Source organism: Rhynchophorus ferrugineus, unplaced genomic scaffold (genome assembly GCF_030347505.1).
Source record: "Rhynchophorus ferrugineus isolate W39M unplaced genomic scaffold, kcgeb_rfMv2 rfM9, whole genome shotgun sequence".
NCBI classification, from domain to species: Eukaryota; Metazoa; Arthropoda; class Insecta; order Coleoptera; family Curculionidae; genus Rhynchophorus; species Rhynchophorus ferrugineus.
In genome coordinates, this window is record NW_027472588.1 from 40,551,379 (window position 1) to 40,574,109 (window position 22,731).

At 33.0% G+C, this 22,731-nt stretch overlaps 2 protein-coding genes across 3 annotated transcripts in view; one reads left to right on the forward strand and one right to left on the reverse strand.

Annotated features, from left to right (window-relative positions):
- Window positions 1-22,731, reverse strand: part of Wnt10 (Wnt oncogene analog 10) — a 43,860-nt gene that overhangs the window by 9,512 nt on the left and 11,617 nt on the right. For both annotated transcript variants that reach the window (XM_076415062.1, XM_076415063.1), the window contains exons 2-3: window positions 15,031-15,203; window positions 13,571-13,684 (exon numbers count right to left, since the gene is read on the reverse strand). In XM_076415062.1, the coding sequence (XP_076271177.1) occupies window positions 13,571-13,684; window positions 15,031-15,203 (287 nt within the window). The remainder of the gene's footprint in view (window positions 1-13,570; window positions 13,685-15,030; window positions 15,204-22,731) is intronic.
- LOC143202996 (phosphatidate cytidylyltransferase, photoreceptor-specific) overlaps window positions 6,284-22,731 on the forward strand; it is a 51,240-nt gene continuing 34,792 nt past the window's right edge. The window contains exon 1 of the mRNA XM_083059063.1: window positions 6,284-6,394. The gene's annotated coding sequence lies outside the window, so the exon portion shown is untranslated. The remainder of the gene's footprint in view (window positions 6,395-22,731) is intronic.

Genomic DNA, 22,731 nt, shown 5'->3' on the forward strand with positions numbered 1-22,731 from the left:
AAATTTCTCTTTTCTATATGGTCGAAAGTGCTGGTCAGTCCGGCCATAAGCCTTTTATTGAAACAAGAAGAAGTCAGAAGGAAGAGTATCTGGAGAATATGGCGAGCTGGAAGGACTTATTTTATTTTAGAGATCTTGAGTAGGTTTTTATTAATTTTTCGGCTTCCTACCTAACTTTGCTATGATGTAAAATGACTTGAAAGCCTTTTTTTCTTCAAGTATAACAGGTTTTGCTTCAATTCTAAATTCCGATATATTAATTGTGATTTATAGCAATATATTATGATGGTTCTTTTCTGGTTCCGTTTCGAATTTTGCATTTTTAGACGTTTTCAAGCTGGTGCATTCCTGTTCAGTGTTTTTTAACAATTGAGAAGAATTTGGCTTGTAAAGAGGTACTTTAATTTAAAATACGTTTGTAATGCAGGTAGGTATCCACTATTTTTCTTATAAAGAAGCTTAATGTTTTATATATAATTTTTTTATTATTAATTTATGTTTATTTATACTCTAATATATAATACACTATATGCAATCTTTAATATATAAGGAAAAGTTGGAAATTAAATTATGTAACCAATTATTATGTTATATTTATAATACTTTACTTACACTAACATAGTTTTGATGCTTGAATAGTGTAAGCAAACTTTTAAAATACCGTTTTGGTTGGTCTTTTGTTAGTTGGTATGGTCCATTTTAAAATTATTTCTATTTTATGAAATCAATATATTGAATTAGATATTTAAGATGAAATATTAGATTAATATTGATTGAAATACGGTGGTATATATGTAGATGTGTGTTCTTTGCACGCCGTACATTGGATTTTTTAGTAATTGGATTTTACTTATGCTAATCAGTATTCACATGTTGAAATTGATGGTGTCAATAGATCGAAGTTGGTTACAAATGTACTAGCATGATTTAATACACAGTAACACCATCTATTGTAAATCCTTGATCTTTGACCAAATTATAGGATAAAAAGGAATAAAACTGCCAATCATACTCGCCTCTTATACGCAGAACCTTCCGGTGTTTTGGGAGCATTGTATTAATTTACAGGTCTTATATATACTAGTTCACTCTTATTTTATAATCATTTACAACTATAAAATGCGTCCAGTTAGCCGTGTTCGAAATTAAAAATCTCTTTACACTTAACTCATTAAAATCGGAGGAAAAAACAGTTGAATCATTCTCCGAACCCGCGACACGTGACCCGTCAATTTAATGACCGAACAATACCGGATCGCTGCTTTTTTCTCCCTTTGCCCTGGCGTTGATTTCGAACTTGATTGCGTCCGAATCGGAAAAGTAATTAATTAAAGAGCTTTTGTAAACTTAACACTGCTTCTGTTGACGAGCCAAACAACCTTAATGATTAGTTTGGTCCTTTTTTCTGTATCGGTTCTCGTTTCTTTGCCGCGACAGGGAATGAACACTCTATTAGGTAGTCAGTGCTCGGAGAGGGCTATGTAAGGTCGTGGAATGCCTCTACAACTAATTAGCATACGGTAAGAAAATGTGTAGCGAAAAACCGTCATTATTTTGGACATACTTAATGAATTTACTGTTGTTGTAAAAAACAGCAACGATTAACATTACTTGGTTCAAACATATGAATAAAATTAATTATTACTTGATGTAAATTCTTCTTCTATAAATTAATCGAGCGAGAAGCTTGTCTCCCTTTTTGAGAAAAACGAGGGCATCTGGAGGCGTGAAGTATATCGAGCTTAGATCGAGGAAGATATTTTAGGCCTCAAATTTATATATAATATGCCTTACAAATAACTAAATTCGAATAAAAGAAATTCGCCCCAATCAAGTCACCATGAATAGTCGTCAGATCGGTGACACCATTTTTATACGTCGTTTCTGTTGTACGTAAACCAACTACGGACCCGTAGTTTTTAAGATTAAAATCTGTCAACGTTGCATCGCAGGTAATTTTGAATTCGAAGACGAATCGTTAAAATTTACATCTAAAACGATATTAAGATGGAAAGTGAGTATGTTAAAACCTTATTAAATAAAGTTATTTAATATTAAGTAGTGTTATTTAACATTTTCTTTTTATTTTCGGTTATTTCGGTATTTTTGGAACTATTAGAGTTAGGACAAGTTTGGATATAAAACGACTAAGTTTATTATAATATCATTAAGTAATGTCACATATTTAATCGACTTCAAAAAAGGAGGAGGATCTATGTTCGGCTGTATATATGTATATATATATATATATATATAATGTATGTTCGCCGATATCTTCGTCATTTATGGACCGATTTTCAATATTCTTTTTTTTTTATTCGAAAGAGTGAACTACCAAGGTGGTCCCACTGGACTGATTTCAAGTTAGTTAAATTAATATTGTATATAGATAAATAGGTTTGGGTAGGTATTAAGCTAAGTTGTCTGTATATAGTAGAATATAAAATACGTGTAGTAGATAGGTTAAATAAGATTTTTGTTTATTTTGATTTAGTTATTATAGCGATTGTTACGTACATATTTTATTTTAAAACGTTTTTTGCGTTAAAAATGAAAGTTTGATTATTTTTTAATTTTTGGTGAGTTCGTTATTTATTCTTGAAATCGGTTCAATTTTTTTATAAATATTTTACATATTTCGTGGAGATAATTAATCTGTCCGCTTTATTGGAAAATATATGCAGTTGCCAAAGAAAAACCCGACCAATTTCATAGAATTTAATAAAGTTCGAGACTAACAAGAATCCCGTGTCAGTCTTTGATTTGATGCCTGGTGAACAGAGAACAATTGCAAAAAAAGTTTTTGCTCAAAGATTGATAATAATTGACATGGTTCTGGACACGGTGTATATCATTTTATTAGAAGAACGTTGATTTCGTTGAAATCGTAACAATATAGTTTTTCCTACAAGAACAGCATGTTTAGTTATAGTAGTTTATTTAATTTAAGATCAGATACATGACGATAGCCAAATAATCAGAACGTCCTTGTTACTCACCACAATCTATCGCTAATACCTCAAATTATCACACCGTTGTCATCACGATCGTTTCATAGAATCGAAAACACACCTCAATCTCGTAATAAAGGTTTAGCATTTCATTTTCTTACGAGCGTCGCTTAACAATGGCAATTTTCGTCTCGTACCCGGTACCCCGTTCGGATCTAGCAGAAGCCCGATGATTTCGATGAAGTAAGTAAATCATCAGAAATTGCTACTCTAATGTATCATTAATCTTTATGATGCATGATAAAAGTGATCGCCAAAGGCCGAGAGACTATTATGTGCCATATAAACGGCCTAGCATGTGTTCGTAATGAATCTTTATTTATCTACGTCATTTTACACCGTGTTTATGGTCGTACATCTCGACTCTCTTTTTCGCATTTTGATTTTTTACCGGCCAGCGTAATCTCGGATGGCATGTTGCATACAGAAGATGTACGAAGCGTCTATAAATTTATAAGCGCATCAGGATGATGATTAGGAACCTCTTGCAGCAAATGGGTCTTATAATGTATACTAAATTTTTATACATTTATTTATATTAACTAGAAGTACTCTGTCATGATTTTCAATGCCAATTAAGTTTAAAAAATGTTCGGTTGTACAATTAATTAAGTTATGTGTATAATAAAATATTAGATGTTTGCATATTTTTTGTTTAGTGACATCTATTGGTGAAAATGAGTCTCAATCAATCTCTCAACCGTCAAGGGGTCATTCATGTGTTACGTGAATGACGATTTGGGACAGACGGTAGTCTATGATATCTGTTTTGCTATTGGTGGATCAAGTGTTTCCTTCCCAAAGCCTGGGAGGTCACCAAACGAAATAAAATCCTATAGACCTATATCACTGCTGCCAGTAATATCTAAGGTTTTTGAAAAACTCCTGTTGAAAAGAACAAAACCGATCATAGAGAGAAAAAACCTAATACCAACACACCAGTTTGGGTTTATTAACAAACACCCAACAATTGACCAGGTCCAATGAATAACAGATGTTATTGAAAGAGCCTACGAAAGTCAAAAAGTATGCTCAGCTGTATTCTTAGATGTAGCACAAGCCTTCGATAAGGTTTGGCATGAAGGCCTTGTTCATAAACTACAGAAAATACTAACAAAACAACACACCAAACTATTAAAATCATACATTACAACCAGAATGTTTAGAGTCAAGCAAGAAGAAGCTTACTTTACAATAAAAGAAGCTAAAGCAGGTGTACCACAAGGAAGTGTACTGGGACCAATGCTTTATTTACTTTACACTTGTGATATACCACAAATGGAAAATATCACGATGGCTTCATTTGCTGATGATACTGCGATTATAGTAGTCGGAGACAATAGTGAAGAAGCCTCACGAAAATTACAATAGGCAAGTGACAATATAAATAATTGGACACAAGCTTGGAAAATAAGAATTAATGAAAGTAAATCTGTACATGTGCAGTTCACCTATAAACAGACCGTACAAGCACCAATAACAATAAATAATACTATGATTCCATATAGCAACAACGCTAAATATCTCGGAATGTATCTCGATGCAAAACTTCGCTGAAAGGAACATATAAAGAAGAAAAGAAAAGAACTGGAATTCCTATATTTCAATTCAAAGGAAAATGTACTGGCTAATTGGAAGAAAATCACAATTATCAGTACATAATAAATTGCTATTACATAAGCAAATATTGAAACCTATATGAACATACGGAGTTCAATTATGGGGATGTTCCGCAAACAGTAACATTAATAAAATACAAATTTTTCAGAAAAAGTCCTGAGAGATATTGTGGGTGCACCCAAATACTATAGGATTGATTATTATTATTATTACATCGAGACCTTCAGATACCCACAGTCAGTCAAGAAATCAAGAGAACTGCAAGGGAGCATGAGGAAAGACTCCATTCTCATACTAATATTGAAATATTGCAACTTTTGTATACCACCAGAACAGGACACAGACTCAAAAGAATCAAACCATCTGATCTTGTGTAGTGTTGCGTAGTGAAGTGCATATATTAAAAAATTCAGCAGTGACATGTATAAACATTATTTCACCAGAGACTGAGTTAGGGCCGATGGGTCCTCCTAGTTATATACCTAGATTTAAGTTAGCATAAAGATAAATTGTACGTTAGACGGAAACGACTAGTAACAATGTATTAATTAAATAATAAAAAAAAATATTTCCTGGTGCTTACAAGCGATACGATTACACACGAATTTTTTGAAAATTCTATTTCAACAGTCAGTTTTTATTGCGAGTTTTCTGTAACATATTTTGATTGGCCGACGAAATGATAAAAACCTAATTATATCATCTGAGGGATGCCCGTTTCCTTAAGCAGAATCAGTTAAAACCGGCAAACATCACCATGGTGGGTTAAATTGGAAACATACTGTCAGACAAACAGCAGAGCAGATTAGACTCAAAATCAAGCAACCGCACCGGTTAGTCGGAAGATGCTCTCAACTTGACGTAAAACCAAAGAGATTGATTGATTGATCAGTTAACCACAAAACCTATAGTGCGAAAATATGGGGATGCACTGAAACATCAAACCAATTAGTAATCCAACGCGCTCAAAACAAAGTTGTACGATTTATTACCAATGGCTAACGCTAAATAAACAAGGAACAGCTGCATGATAACCACGAGATCAAATGATTATACGAAGTCATCACCTTAAAATATGAAGTAAGGTGCTAAATCAAGCAACATGGAAGCAAGTGTATTGTTAAGTTTAGCTTAAATATTTTTTTTAACTTAGAAAATACATACTGATGTATTAATCTCGTCTTTCTTCTGTATTAATGCATCAGTAGTAATAAATTAATTTATTAATTAAGATTCTACTAAGCATATCTAATGTACGATGTACTTAATTGAAAAAAAAACATTTTGACTGGCGATGGAAAAGTGGATCTACTACAACAATCCCAGGCACAAACGATCAAATATATTCAGAATATTGTATATATGTTGAAAACCGCTAAAATCAAATGATACTGTTACTACAGATATCTACCGACCTTAATTGAACAAACTGAATGACGTATTATTGCAAAAATTCTTGCAAATTTCAGTCACCAATATCGGTTTTTTAAACTTAAGTTAGAAATATAGAAACCCTCGTATAACAAGGTCTACATACTGTCTTTATATATTCTAATTTAAATCACGAAATTAGATAAAATAGGTGCAAAAAATAGTCATAAACAAAGATGGTTTCTGACGTAGCGGTTTTTCGCTAATCATTATTAAAACAGCTTATTTACTATTTAAAAGTACACGTATACGTGTCAACTGATGAATAAATATGAGTATATTGGTTAAAGTTACAAGGTTGCCGCACAGCTATTTGTGACGATTAGCCGAAGGTAAGTGCTACTAATTTTTTTTACGTTGTTATAGTGCATTGGGCGTAGATTTTTTTACTTTTTAATTGTTGTTACATTAAATTCTACTCTACAGCACTCTATTTCTGGTGTTATATATCAAAACTATGGTGTCGATCTGTGGTCTTCGCCTGATGATGCTAAGACTGCTGTGTCGTCTGCATATGTTGTCGCAACAGTTATTTTTGCGGTCGGTAGATAAGCTCTATCTAGGAGAAATAATATCTCCAATATATATATATATATATATATATATATATATATATATATATATATACATATATATATATATATATATATATATATATATATATATATATATATATATATCATATCGCATGTATATATATAGAATGCTGCTTTGTGGAACTTCTGAGTATATTGGATGTAGTTTAGTGTGTTAATTGTCATGTTTTATGATAAAATGTCTATTGTTATGAGAAAGAGAGAATCAGGGAAAGGCAATGGTGGATTTACACTTTTGTGGCCATTAAGATGTTCAAAATTTGCTGTCTCTGCATTTTGACCTCTGCAATTAATTTTTTATCACTGCCATTGTAACTTTATGATGATTTTTATGAAACGACAGCAGTCGTTCCTATATTAATCATTCAATAATTTATATATAAAGCCTATGAAGGTAAAACGGTATGTTCAGCTGTATTCCTAGATATAGCACAAACCTTCGACAAGGCACGATATGACGGCCATGCTTATAAGCTACACAAAATATTAGCCAAGCAACATACTGAACTATTAAACTCATACATTACAGCCAGAATACTTAGAGTAAAAGAAGAGTAAGTACTACACGGAAGTGTGTTGAAGCAAATTCTTTACCTACTCTACACATATGGTATACCACAAATCGAAAATATCACAATGGCTACATTTGTTCAATATAGCGCGATTCTTGCTATTAGAAACAAAAGCAACGAAGCCAAATTACAGGCAAGTGACAATATAAATACTTCAGAAAATAATCAAATAGTGTACAGTTCACGTATAATCAGACTTTATAAGCATCAACAACAATAATTAATATGATTTCATATAGTAACAACGCTAAATATCTAGGATGCAATCCTGATGCATAACGCTAGGATTGTAGTTAAAATATAGGTAAAATGGAAATTAATTATCAGTATTCAAGTCACAATTATCAGTACATAATAAATTATTATGACACAACCAACTATTTAAATTTTATTCAAATGAGTGAATAAAACGAAGAATGCTCGCTGGGAAGAAATTTTCATCGAATGAAGAGGTGATCGCCGAAACTGGGGCCTAATTTGAAGCAAAGAACTAATGGTACTACAAACATGGTATCGAAAAGTTGGAGGGTCGCTATAATCAGTGTATCATCCTTGAAGAGAATTATGTTGAATAGAAAAACTAATTTTCTAAAAATATGTGTTTTAATATGGTAGGCCGGGGTCTTTTCAATTGACCTGTTATAAACTATTATTTTACTATTTAGCTTAGCTCGAGTGTTTTTTATAATTCGAATTACTTAACCAATAAAGGCGGTAAGCCATCGGAAATGTTCACTCGTTCGAAGGCACAGTCTGCGGATGCTACACTACCTCAGAATCGACTGTATACGTGGGTAGAGCATTAAGGGGTGATAGCGCCCTTAAAAGAATCACTTGGAGCAATGAAGAAATAGACGCATTTGTGCGTAGTCGGCTGACAACTCACCTTCAAACTTTTTATGAAGAAGAAATATTCAAACTTCCAAATCGGTGGAAAAAATGTGTAGAGCACGGAGGTGACTGGATTGAAAGATGTTAAGTGTTTAGTTTGTATATACCATTGATAATTAATATTTCCCCCTCGTATGTATATTTTGTCTGATATGTATATCAAAGGTATAATGCAATATGCTTTGATTAAGACGATTTCTATTTTACTCGACGACCTGAAAGCCTGCGGAGCGATTTCAATTATGTTCGGCGGTCGAACGATATACCACACCGAATCCGGACCGGTCGTCACCAGAGGCTTCCACCACGTCCGCATGAAATACCGAAACATGTCGGCGGTTTCCAATCATGGAGGCAATTCTCCAATCTGTGCCGGTGGTCAATGTCAACAAGTCACAAACGATATCGTTCCGTTTAAAGGTGCCCATTTAAAACTGTGGACGTCCGATTTCGAGGGCAATTTAGATTCTGCCTCGGCAACCGCGAAATCGGGCAAAAAACTAACGGCAAGGCACCGCGCACATCGCCGATTGACTCTAAATTGCCCATTACGCGAGATTTAAAGGTTGTAATGCCCTCAACCCGGTAGCGTGCGGCCCCGGCTTTTTTTCCTTCTTCTCTCTCCGTCTCCATTATTCCAATAGGCGAAACTCTTAAAATGGACTTATTTATTGCCTGAGAAATATCCGAAATATTCGCACTATTTCCATCGAGTGGATTTTTTCTAATTTACTGTATTAGAGAATGAATTTTCGCCGTAACCGAGACATGGTATGATGTAAGACTTGATGGTGTTAACCATTATATAACGTACAGTCATTGTGAAAAACTAGAGACATATAATACACAAACATTCAAACGGCCTGTTCTCATTTCTTTTCGTAAGGGCTCAGTAGCTTAATTAATCTTGTAAATTATTTGTATTAAGTAGAAATAAACAAAATGACAAGACCATGTCAATAAAAAAGGTGATTGAAAAACATTTTTCATAAAACTCAATAACCAGCTTTTATACTTTTTTTCTCTTTCTCTCTTCGTTTCAATTATTCCAATAGGCGAAACTCTTAAAATGGATTTATTTGCTGCCTGAAAAACATCCGAAATATTCGCGCTATACCCATCAAATGGATTTTTTCTAATTTATTGTATTAGAGAATGAATTTTCGCCGTAACCGAGACATGGTATGATGTAAGACTTTATAGTGTTAACCATTATATAACGTACAGTCATTGTGAAAAACTAGTGACATATAATACACAAACATTCAAACGGCCTGTTCTCATTTCTTTTCGTAAGTTCTCAGTAACATAACTAATCTTGTAAATTATTTGTATTAAGTAGAAATGAACAAAATGACGAGACTATGTCAATAAAAAAGGTGATTGAAAAACATTTTTCATCAAACTCAATAACCAGCTTTTTTACTTTTTGTCTCTTCCTCTCTTTGTTTCAATTATTCCAATAGGCGAAACTCTTAAAATGGATTTATTTGTTGAATGTTGAATGAATTTTCGCCGTAACCGAGACATGGTATGATGTAAGACTTGATGGTGTTAACCATTATATAACGTACAGTCATTGTGAAAAACTAGAGACATATAATACACAAACATTCAAACGGCCTGTTCTCATTTCTTTTCGTAAATTCTCAGTAACATAACTAATCTTATAAATTATTTGTATAAAGTAGAGATGACAAAATAACCAGACTATGTCCCCTATAATATACAACCCTTCATTAATGGAAAATCAAAAAAGAAAGTTAAAGTTAACGAAAAGTTAATAAACACCAAAGAATTTGTGAAGAAAAACATTAACTCTTACAAGTTGTTGCAATTCGACAAAACATCACCTGACCACTTACATCAAAGTCAAAGGTTGCCTACGCTGGTGTATTGGTACCATGCGGTTCCCGGCTATTAAAGACCACCACGACGACGTCTCGTTCTCATCCCATGGCTCCAGAAAGTTTTATACCTCGGTCTCCAGTTCGACCGCAGATTCCATTGATCAGTCCAAATGCAGCAGCCCATTTGTAGAGGAAATGGCGTATAAAGCCTACTATTTCCACTAATCTGCCGCAAAAGCAAATTTCCAATCCCATAAAAAGCGACGCTGTATAAAATGCTAGTCCGTCCAGTCTTTACCTAACCTAATATTCTGTCCATCCTCTCGTCGAACACATGTATCAATTATAATCGAAATAAATAAGTATTTATGCAATTAGTGTTTTCAGTTCCCGTGCAAATTCCTTCCACAAAACGGTAGTGTGTGTTCGGACAAACAATCGCATCGGCAGCCACACATTCCGACCGACCGACCCGACGAACATTCCTACATAACAAATAAAAATCCAATCTCTTCTAATAATAATGCGTTCGTCATCAATCACCATCCAAGAAAACTACACAAAGAACAATTTCATACCGTGAAATTTCTGCCCCCGATCGACAGCAATCATATTTAAAGATTACGTTCTCTAACCTACAAACATTCACTTAAACACAAAATTAATTTGTGTCGCAACTATATAAAATGCAATCAAGAGGTGTCTTTGACATTTAAATGCAAGAAATATCCCTAAACGATCGATCTAGGCATGTTTGAAATTGTTTGTTTCGGTCGCTTGTTAAGAAATCCATTCGGATATGGCTCGTTCTTTGACGTTTTTATCGATTTCAATTTCGAACGGTTTTCGTTTGTGTCCCGATTTCGACGTCGAATTACATTCCATGAAGAAAATGTTTTCGATGGATTAGTAGCTATAATTAACAAAGCTTGTTGCTTAAGAGTTATAACTGATTATTATAGAGTCTCTTCAAAACAGTGACCTGTCAAAACGTCGCAATATTGCCGCAGCAACTCAGAGTTTTAGTACAATTTGGCTCTGACATATAACAAAATTTTTATATAAATAAAATAATGAAACAAAAATATTATGTATCATAATATATTTTAACATAGTACATCTAACGCTTATATTATCGAAGAATTTAAAACTACAATTAATTATACAGCCACAATAATTTATAGGTTAGAGTTGTTTTATTATATATACATTGAACATTTTTCCACACCAGTATAGGCAGTGCAGTGCAGCTGCAACGCGCAAAAAATATTTTCAATGAAAACCCCGGCGATTTGCAATTATTTAAAACAAAGCCTTAAGACAACGTTACGATTTTTAATCCGTAATTATAATATTTTGAAGAATTTTGCAGACGTTTGACAAACGGACAACTTTTGTAAGCTCTTTCGGTTACGTGATCGAACTACTCTAACAGCATTCTATCTTTTTTTAAATCGAATAAAATGGGAAGGTTAATATTATCTGAGTGTAAAACTAATTTACAACTTTAGACAGAAACATATTGACACGCGTGTCACTACTGTTTTGAATTGACTATATAATAGTTTTGATTGTGTAAATGAGTCTGGGGTCGCTATGGATTGATATTAGGAGTCCAATTTTTTCTTTTCAATCAAAAATTGAATGTTAACTCAATAAAATCTTTCTCAGCATTTCTTCAATATTTTATTCCTTCCAAATAGTCCCTTGTCTCAAGATGACTTCTCCATTCAATTTAAATCTCCCACCACCCAGCCATTTCTTCAGGTTTAGAAACAGAATATTGCCGAAGTAGGCTAGATCTGGATAATATGCTATTTGAGGTTGCAGTTCGTAGCCAAAATTATGGATTTTTGTCATATAGACTATAAACGTGTCCACTCATTCATTGTCTTGATCGAACAAGTCATTTTCCTTTACCAAACGCGGTCGATTTGCTTCAAATCAATATCAGATATATCCAGAAGGTCTTAATAATATTAGTCGGTGATAACTATCCTTTTCCCTTTTTCAAAATAATCGATCTGTGACATATCCATGTATCAAACTCGACGTCAAATAGTTGGGCTCACGGTAGAGTGTAAGTGATCGAAGCATCCATCGCGTGGATAGCTTTTTCTTGTCCAAAGATTCATGTAAAATGTTATGTACCCACTCACTTGAGATGCATTTGATCTGTTTCTTGGGGAAATCATTGTGAACCACTGTTTTTTTCAATTTATTCCCTTCCTCTTGCTTAATACACACACCTGGTTGTCTTTACAGTTTTCTGATAAGAACTTTTACCATTCGTGGAAGGTTTGTGGAAGATAATCGAATTTGAATCGACTTTTCTACAGTCCAAAAAGAAGTGTCATTTTTTCAACTAGGAATTGATATGCTACCTAAAAAACCTTGTCTGTTGTTCGAGAAACTAATAGTATAAAGTAAATTGATAAACAAATGCTTCAAAATTCACAGTAACATTTTCTAAATTCCCTCATCAGTTAGTTTTATTCATCACATTTCCTTCTTCATCACTCTTAGTGTGCAGATAAAAATGTATTGACTATTGACTACTTGAATTGGAGCCACATTTCTTTCACACAAAATCGTTTTGAGTGATCGAAAAGTGAAGTTGCATGAGTTAGCTAGCATCGTAAAGATATTAAAATGGTTTGAACAAAAATTGTATTAGTAAATAAAAAAATTATGATTAATATGCTCGACATCTAACATATATCAAGCACAAGACAAGAGAACTATTATGTTAAATTATGTAAAATTATTGTACCAGCGCAAGAAAAAAGAAAGACTAAACACAGCAATGTCATGAAAAACCCTACATTCCGTAATAAACGGCCATAAAACCGACGGAGGATACCCCGCGTAATGTATGTTAAGTTATTCGGCGTTAAAAGCCGTTCCTTGCTTATTAAGCTTTTAAAATTAACACTAAGAACGGACATAAATACGTTTTAATTTCTGTTTGTTGAGTGCCATTTTTTTCGGGAGGGAGGGGGGTTTTAGGTGGTCCGTGAATCGATTTCATTCATATCGTTTTGTTTGTTTTTAAATATATTTTAAATTCTCCTTTTACCAACTATGGGTTTATCTGGGCTGGACCCACAGTTTAACGTGGGTTCCGAACCACGGTCCTCGGCATTAAGCCTACCGACTGGCGACTTAGAAATCATCCCAGAATACATCCGGTCTTACCCAGATTGGTTACGTGACTGGGATCAGTTTCCTTGTCGGATTTTGTACACCTGACTAGGGCAAATATTAAACAATCACAAACATAAATTTAGGACATTGCCACAGCTGGATTCGAACCCGCAACTATCGCAACAGTAGGTGAACCTTCTTGTCGCCTTTACCACTGCGCCATCAAGCCGGCCGTTTTGTTTGTGATCCGTTAACACAGTGGGCGCCGAAAAAATATCGATATATCGTTATATCGATATTTATTTCAAAAGATATCGGTGTTTTTTAGTATTTTAGTCGATACTTTTGGATATTAATAAATATATATATGTTTCTTAAACTTTATAGAAAACATATAAAATTAGTACTTAATTTTAAAAGATTATATTCAAAAGACTATCGGACTGACTCACCTTTTTGCAGCATACTGCTGATGTACGGGTTTTTGCCTTTGGTCGTCAACGATGAACAGTTCCATCTGTGTCCCTCGAATTGGTACTGGCACTCTTTCACGGCTTGATTTAGCCCTAAAATGATATAAGAATTAGTTAATATTAACGATTACGCGATTACGATTCAGTTTTGAAGGTTATTTTATGACATCACTGAATAAATTCGGAGCCTAATAGATAACGTCACCTTCTTACCTGTTTAAAACTGATATAATGTTGAAAATGTAATTTTATTCCTCACTATGTATAGTCCATTCACAGTTATTTTCTACATACATCATCAAGATGTTTAATATATTGCCTGTCACAATTTGTAAATTCGCTTCAGAATCAGCCAATATTTTCCTTTTCATTTTATTATATTTAAAAAGAGATACAATATTGTTTGATTAGTTCAAATACGTAAACGAATGTGCCTGTCAAAGTCATCCGGTTGTCAGACGTTTGTAAAATTCTTGAAAGGAATAGTGATAAGAGGTTATAACTCTAACTTATATACTATTGAGGCTGTAGTAATTAACTATAGTTTTTAGATGTGCTATAATGTTAAAATAAATTATGTTTGATAACATTATTGCTCAATTATGTTAATTAGATTAGAATTTTTTTGTATATCAAAGCCCAACTGAACTAAAACTCAGAGTTGATGCGACAACATTGCCACGTTTTAACGTCACAAATTTAGATGACGTATGTACAAAAACAACTTTGCGTAGACTATATATTATAGTTTTCTATTAATTTTACATTTTTTACATCAACCGACAAGACTTATTGAGTGAACTATAATGGTAATTAACGAAAGATATTTTGCAAATACTGAGTTACGGTCAACATTGCCTGTCGCAATTTGTAAATTCGCTTCAGAATCAGACAATATTTTCCTTGTCATTTTACTATATTTAAAAAGAGAAACAACGCTGTCTGATTAGTTCAAATACGTAAACGAATGTGCCTGTCAAAGTCGCCCGGTTGTCAGATGTATATAAAATTCTTGAAAGGAATAGTGATAATAGATTATAACTCTATATATATAGGTTATATACTATTGAGGCTGTAGTAATTAACTATAGTTTTTAGATGTACTATAATGTTAAAATAAATTATATTTGTTAACATTATTGCTCAATTATGTTATTTAGATTAGAATTTTTTTGTATATAAAAGCCCAACTGAACTAAAACTCAGAGTTGATGCGACAACATTGCGACCTTCTAACGTCACAAATTTAGATGACGTATGTACAAAATAAATTTGTGTAGACTATATATTATAGTTTTCTATTCATTTTACATTTTTTACATCAAGACTTGTTGAGTGAACTGTAATGGTAATTAACGAAACACATTTTGGAAATACCGAGTTACAGTCAACATTGTTCGTTATATATTACTTAAAATAAAATAATTTAAAATTTGTACCTTCTAAAACGACCATTGCGGAGTCGGGTTGTTGATAACAAAGCTCGATCTGGTGCTTGGTTAATCCGGGAATGTTTCTACAGAAAGTCGTGTCGACGTAGGGCGATGCAAATATATTGATTTGGTTTCTTAAGTTGCCCGATTGGATGGTGGAGATTTTTTGAGTGGTGAATCTGAAAAAGAAGAGAAAAAACGTTACGTATTTAACGTATTTGAACGACGTATTTAGAAGGTGTTTACAATAGACAAATAGTTATATTTTACTTTAAAACAAAGGTGTGTTTAGGACACATTGAAAAGTCCAAAGGATTGAAAAGGAAGTAAATAAAAAACGACGCAAATATTTGGTGATATTAAGCGAGAATGCTAAGCATATATAAAATATTAGCCTAAATAACTAATGACGTATGTTTTGGGCAAACAATTTGATATTTCAGTAACATCAGACAGAAATACAATGAGTTAAATATTTTTGAACACACTAAATTATCCAAAAAATCTGTTAAAATGTACCAGGCTTATCACTAATTTTAAAGGATTTACAACAAATGGTGTTACTGTGTATTAAACCACATCAGGTACAGGATATATTACTCCACAAATATTTCCGGATTTGGTGCATGCGCACTCTCCTGCCAAGAATCAACCATAGAAAAGTATAAGCTATATTGTCTTCCTTTTCTAATGGTGGTACGTTCTTTTCAAGACAAAATATTAAATATTTAGATTTTGTGTTATATTAATAATTCAATAGTAATAACAATGAAATTGTTGTATTATTCTTTTAAAATATAGAAGAACATCTGTAAGTGTAACATATAAGGTTATATTTTTAATAGTTATAAAATCCAAACTGCATCAATTTGATTTATAGTGGAAATGTTATCTGCCAAATTTGTAACACATCATTTTCAACGACCTGAAATAGGTATCGACATATTCCAAAACAAAATGATAACAAGAACAGAGAAGAACATGATTCTTGTTGTGTTGGTAGTCAAGTCAGTAATGAGGTTTGTCCATCAAGAATAGTAGCAAAATTGCAGTCACTGATAATAATTAGACATTTATTTAAAAAAAATAATAAGTAAGGATGTAAATTTTATTTTATATGTAAGGTGTAGCTAGATTCCTTGAGAGTGAAAGTCGAATAATGGGAAATTCAGAGAAGAAATTAGACAGCATTTTGCTAAGATGTAAGAAAAGTGTACAGTGATACTAGGAAATAATTCAATTTGCTAACAAAAGTAGACAAATCATGGATCAAATAAACAAAAAAATAAAACTATCAACGACACCCTAATGACCTAATGACAAGGAAAGAATTAAACGGAGCTCAATATGTGCATGCGACAAAGATATTTGTGGAATAATGTATCATGAGAAATGCTGATTGCCAATTCGACAAATTGTTGAACCACTAAGAGTAATGATAAAAAACGTAGATTTATCATACATTTTCATATAATATATTTTATATACATATGCTGTAACTTCTTTATCAATTATATAGAAAATGTCAACAAATTCGAATCATTACATTATCAAACATCAAACTATGTAAACTAAAACGAAACAAAAAAGGATCGTCTTCATTATGTGTCACGATTAGTTTCACTTTGTACGAAAAACCATATCATCCAAGGTTCCAAGAACGAACAAGACCAGCACTATCTCAATCTCCATCTCGATGGCGAGCATTTATTTCGAACCATTGTCACTGATAATTCACCCTAAATCTTCTAATTACTAGCGACGTATAAATGAGTGGTTGGTATGTGAGCCATGATCGTCACTCAGGGGACATTCTTTTTTTTGTGTGTTAGTTTTGGGAGACAGAGAAAGGGTTAGGTATGGTTTCGAGATATACGAAGGGATAATGTGAGGAATGTTTCGAAAATAACACAGGAATTTGTCATGACTATATAATTTAGGTTCAGATTTAACGACACAAAATTAAAAGAAAACAAAGTGTAAGAAATGTAATATCTTTTAGATTTTTATATAAAATATATTATTTCTCAATTTTAATATAATAGATTGGTCAACAAGTTTATAGACAACCCTCTATCCGTCGACAATGTAATTAAAAATTCGGTTAGTTTACACTGTAAACTATAAATAAAACAATTTTCATGATTAAATTTAATTCGAAAACCTAAGAGCTCATTGTTCTATAGATGCTGACTTTCTTTGTAGTAGAACAAGAGCACATTAAAATTATGTGCGTCATTTAATGACTATGGATCAGACTCTGCTTGTGCATCATGACTCTGAATCAGAATGAGAATCTACAAACTGATGTGGTTTCGGTTAGTTGACTTTGAAGAAATAAAATGGACGTATAATAATGTGTTAATTAAATATTATTCACTTAATTAATTATCAACACATTAAAATGTGTTTCTGTAGGATGCAAAAGATATTTTGTATTCATGGGTTATTGCCAAATTGACAGAACAACAAACATATTGCTATTGTACCGTTTTGGACCAATAAGGTACAATATTTCGCTTATTCGTCGGATTTCTGAGTCCTTTCATACATAAAATGTTTTTTTTTTTGGGAAAACGATTTTCATCAAAAGAAAAGGTAGCAGCCTTTAGAGAAAACTGTAACAATAATACTGATAAAATGGGTGATAATGGTAAGATAATGAAGCAAAAGAGTAATTTAAATAAAATTATGATAAAAAATAGTTAAATTAACATGCAAATGAAGAGGTAATAATTTAGTATATGAACCATTATATATCTTCAAATATTTTCTTAACTTTCAAAAATTATACAAAGCAGACCACTTAAAAATTATAACCTTGTACTTGACTAAAAATGAAGCAATAAAAGCATGTTTAATAGTAGTAGCTTAGTACATTACTAGGTAAAACAAGATGCTATATTTTGTTCCGACTAAAAACAAAGTATAATATTTAAGAATTATTATGAAATGGGTATGTGAAACATGGTTTAGTGTACGTCTCACTATAGTAGTTCTTCGTCAACGCCGAAAACATTTTGTTAATGATAATTGTACAAAACTACTACATCACTGATGATTTGCTGTATTCTGTCATAGCAATTTAGTAGGATACGCTTCATATTGCCTAACATAATTTGAAATGTGTATTAATACCTCCATATTCGCAATGATGATGTTCTTGCTATGATACGATTTGTTGAAATGGCATGCTAACATGTTGCTGCCAATCAGCGGCATATTCCAAGACAGTAATGTGCCCATAAAGACAGCCAAAAAGAGTCTTTGTTTAAGCATCAGAATATCATCATCTCTCCTGCCGTTATAATTGAAGCAATTGGTAAATGTTTTGGTGCTATAAATGGACAACATTCCAACCAGTTTTTCTATTCAGAGACTCTATGAATTTATTTTGCGAAAACCTCTTGAACAGACAAATATTGTGTATTGTTTTGTTTATCCAACATGTACTATAATGTTAAAATAAATTATATTTGATAACATTTTTGTTGCATTATTTTATTTAGATTAGAATTTTGTTATAGGTTAAAGATAAAATAAGCTAAAACTCAGAGTTGATGTGGCAACATCGCACCGTTTTAACGTCATAAATCGAGATGACGTAAGTTCACACCAACTTTTGATAAACTATATATATCTACCAGTTGAATGATTAGGTGTAATTAATTTCGTTAACATTTTTAACCAAATTGTAAACGTTTCGTAACTTTTCTTGCAATATTAACGACAATCATCGTTCAATGAAACGTTCTCCGTTCAGGCAAATAGAAACCGAATGATTTATCGTTATGCATTTACGCGATTAATCATTACCCAAACACAATTCAATTTTCTCTCGGTACTATCGGCATCGCACAGCCGATTTACCATCTGTTTGTTTATTTTTCCAGTCCTCTACATCTCGTCTCGGACTTAATAGGTAATAAAAGCTCCGGTGCATGTCTTAAACGATTTTAGCATATTTTTGTGAGACGACGATTAAATTACACGGTAGGTCTAATGAACCGCGGCAAAAAGAAAAACGCGCTAAATTGCCTCAGAATGCAGAAGGAAGGAGTCAATAAATTAATAAAACTAGCGCTGGAAACTATCGACTGAAAACAGTCGATAGTTGCAAAATAGTAGTACTAATTTTAGAGAATCATAGCCGGCGTTCGGTAAACTTCGGTAGTTACCGCTTGACTTTGCGACGATGCCACAGTGATCTTTTTGTGTTTGGTACTAGTACTGACAAGAGGTCTGTTTTAACCGACTTCAAAAAAGGAGGTTCTATGATCAAGTTAGGATCTGTTGGGTAAAGGTGGGAGTAAATCGAGGGAAAATCTTAAATTTCAAAGGCATGTAGAAAGTTTTCAAATATTTTATTTAAAATAATGAGACATTCATGCATAGTGTTATTGCCGAACTGATGTGATAGAAAATCAGAAATAGTTCAGTGTAAAACAATTCAGTTTGCTTTTTAAGCCCTAACCATATCATGTTAAAAGGCATAGAAATACCACAGGCACCAGCAGCTATGGTGGAATGGGTAGAGCGTTCAGCTCATGTGCGGAAGCCGCGGGTTCGATTCCCGACGGCGGCAACAAATTTTTGTTCTAGTTTGATTAGAATATTTGTCGAATCACCTAGACTAGGTAGCGGAGACCGGCGCCTGAAGCGTTCCTTAATTTCAATCATTGTTTCTTTATTCCTATGTTTCCTCGTAGATGATTACTTGTCCTACCTATTATAATATTTGATAAAATAATTGACTAACACTAAAAAGAGAAAAATATTATATTTTAACAAACAAATTGAACTGACTTCAAAAAATAAAGAAGGAACTCAATAAAAAGTAAAAAATAATCAAACTTAGAATTTTAATATAAAAAAAAACCTTCTAAAATAAAATATATATATAATAATCGTTGTAATATCTAAATAAAACTAGACAAAAACCTTATTTCCCCTATCTACTACACTTATTTTATATTTACGACGAGTTGATTATTCGGAGTAGTGTTTGAAAATGATCAAGCGTAATAAACACGAGTTTTTGCGTCGATATGTGACAATGGATGAAACATGGCTCCATAATTTCACTCCGAAGTTCAATCGACAGTCATCCGAGTGGACTGCACACGATGAACCCGCTCCAAAGCTTGTGAAGGCGCAACGGTCGGCTGGCAAGGTTATGACGTCTGTATTTTGGGATGCGCATGGAATAATTTTCATTGACTATCTTGAAAAAGGAAGGACCATCAACAGTGACTATTACATAGCATCATTGAACTGTTTGAAGGACGAACTCGCCGAAAAACGGCCGCATTTGAAGAAAAAGCAAGTGCTGCTTCATCAAGATAATCCACCATGTCAAAAATCCATGAATCTGGCTTCGAATTGCTTCCTCATCCACCGTGTTCTTCAGATCTGGCCCAAGGCGACTGCTTCCTGTTCTCAGATCTCAAAAGAATGCTCGCTGGGAGGAAATTTTGATCGAATGAAGAGGTGATCGCCGAAACTGAGGCCTATTTTGAAGCAAAGGACAAATCGTATTATAAAAATGGTATTGAAAAGTTGGAGGGTCGCTATAATTAGTGTATCACCCTTGAAGGAAATTATGTTGAATAAAAAAAATCTTTTTTCCAAAAATATGTGTTTGTCTATGGTAGGTTGGGGACTTTTCAATTGACCTGTTATACCTATTCATTTATTTACAATATTATATTAAGTATTACCAGGCTGATTACTTTGAAGCCACTTGGATGGCGCAGTGGTGAAGGCGATAGGACAGTCTACCTACTATTGCGATAGTCGCGGGTTCAAATACTGTCGGGATATGGTCGTAAATGTATGTTTGTGATTATTTAATGTTTGTGATTGTCCTGAAAGTGATCCCAGTCACGCCAGTACCAGGCTGATTATCAAAGCCAGAACGTTAAAAATTAGTAACTAAGAGCGTATAAAATTAGCAACGAGCACAACTAAAACTAGTCGATAGTAAAATGTAGTTAATTACTAAACAATCGATATTAGTTTCCAGTCGATAGTTTCCAACAGTAAACGTTCCACGGGCAGCACCTCGCCATCACACGTCGTTTTTTTTTCGGTAATATTAGTGCGTTAGATAATGTAAACTAAATATCCGTTCGATGTTGTGTTGGACATGTCTTGTTCGATTTGCCAAGGAAGCTTTTATCATTAGAACGTTATGCAACACGCATGACTAGCATAATTAGGTCACCGCGAGATCGATGTATACGATTAAATAAGAGACAAATATACAAATTGATTACAAACGGGCGGTGAAATGTTTATGGATAATCATATCGGTAAATATTTTAATCTGAATCGAAACCGAATAGTTTGTAGATCGAAATCGTTTAATCCATAATATTCTTGACATTATTTCTAGTTTTTCATCGCAGATTCTTTCGTTTTTTTGCCCTATAAATTGGGTTTGAAGGTTTAATTCAGTTTGGCTTTGACACACAACAAAATATTAATATAAATGAAATAATTGAACAAAAACTTTATCAAATATAATTTATTTTAACATTATAGTACATTCAAAAACTACAGTTAATTATAGAGCCACAATAGTTTATAGGTTAGAATTATAACCTCTTATCACTATGGCTTTCAAGAATGTTGCATATGTCTGGCAACCGAACGACCTTAACGGGCGTTCACTTACGTGTTCGAACTTATCAGACAGCATTGTGTCTTTTTTTAACTAGAACAAAATGAGAAGGAAAATATTGTCTGACTCTACAACGAATATACAAATTTCGGCAGGCAATATATTTAAAATTTTAATTACGTGTGTAGAAAAAAACTTTGAGTAAACCATATATATATTTATATATATATATATATATATATATATATTTATATCTTAAGACAATATTACCCTTCTCATTTTATTCCAGTTAAAAAGAGACCGAATGCTGTCTGACCAGTTCGAACATGTAACCGAACAAGCCGGCGAAAGTCATACGGTTGCCAAACGTCTGCAAAATTCTTCAAACTATTAACTATTAATCAAACTAATAACAAGTTTGTTTTGGCGAATTTTGAATTTGTTGACAAAATTATATTATTATTTTTGTATTGTTTGAGCTCGGTTCCGACTTCAACCAGATCAATTTATAGGTTAAGATAGGTATCTCTTCTTGACTCTATTACTTGTTTTTGATCGCAGATTTTTTCGCATTTTTGTTAATATATTGCCCTATAAATTGGTGTTGAAGGTTTTTTTCATTAATTGTGAATAATCGGTATAATGAATTTAATTCAAAGTATTGTACATTGATAACTGCTACTTTCTCTCATCTTTCAGACAATTTAGGGATTTCATCTCGAAAGAACGATGTATTTTTTGATGATTGATATTTTGATGCTTTCCACAAATTTACTCATTTCTTGGTATCTTCCAAGGTCTGGAGAATAGAGCGAGTGCGGTAGTACTTCCCATTTTAATGTTCCCAAGTATGTTTTCATCGGTTTTTTAATATGTTATGTAGTCGAGCGTCCTTGCTAAAGAGTTGGGTTGCTAAAACATTGTTGGGTCTTTGTTCACAATCTAGCCGTATTCGTATTATTCGCTTTCAAATGCATCATTTGTAGCCAATACCGATGCCCATTGCTAGTTTAATCAAATAATGCCTTCAAATCTTCATCTTCAATTTATTGTAGCTGTTCATAGCGCTTTTTCTTTTCTGT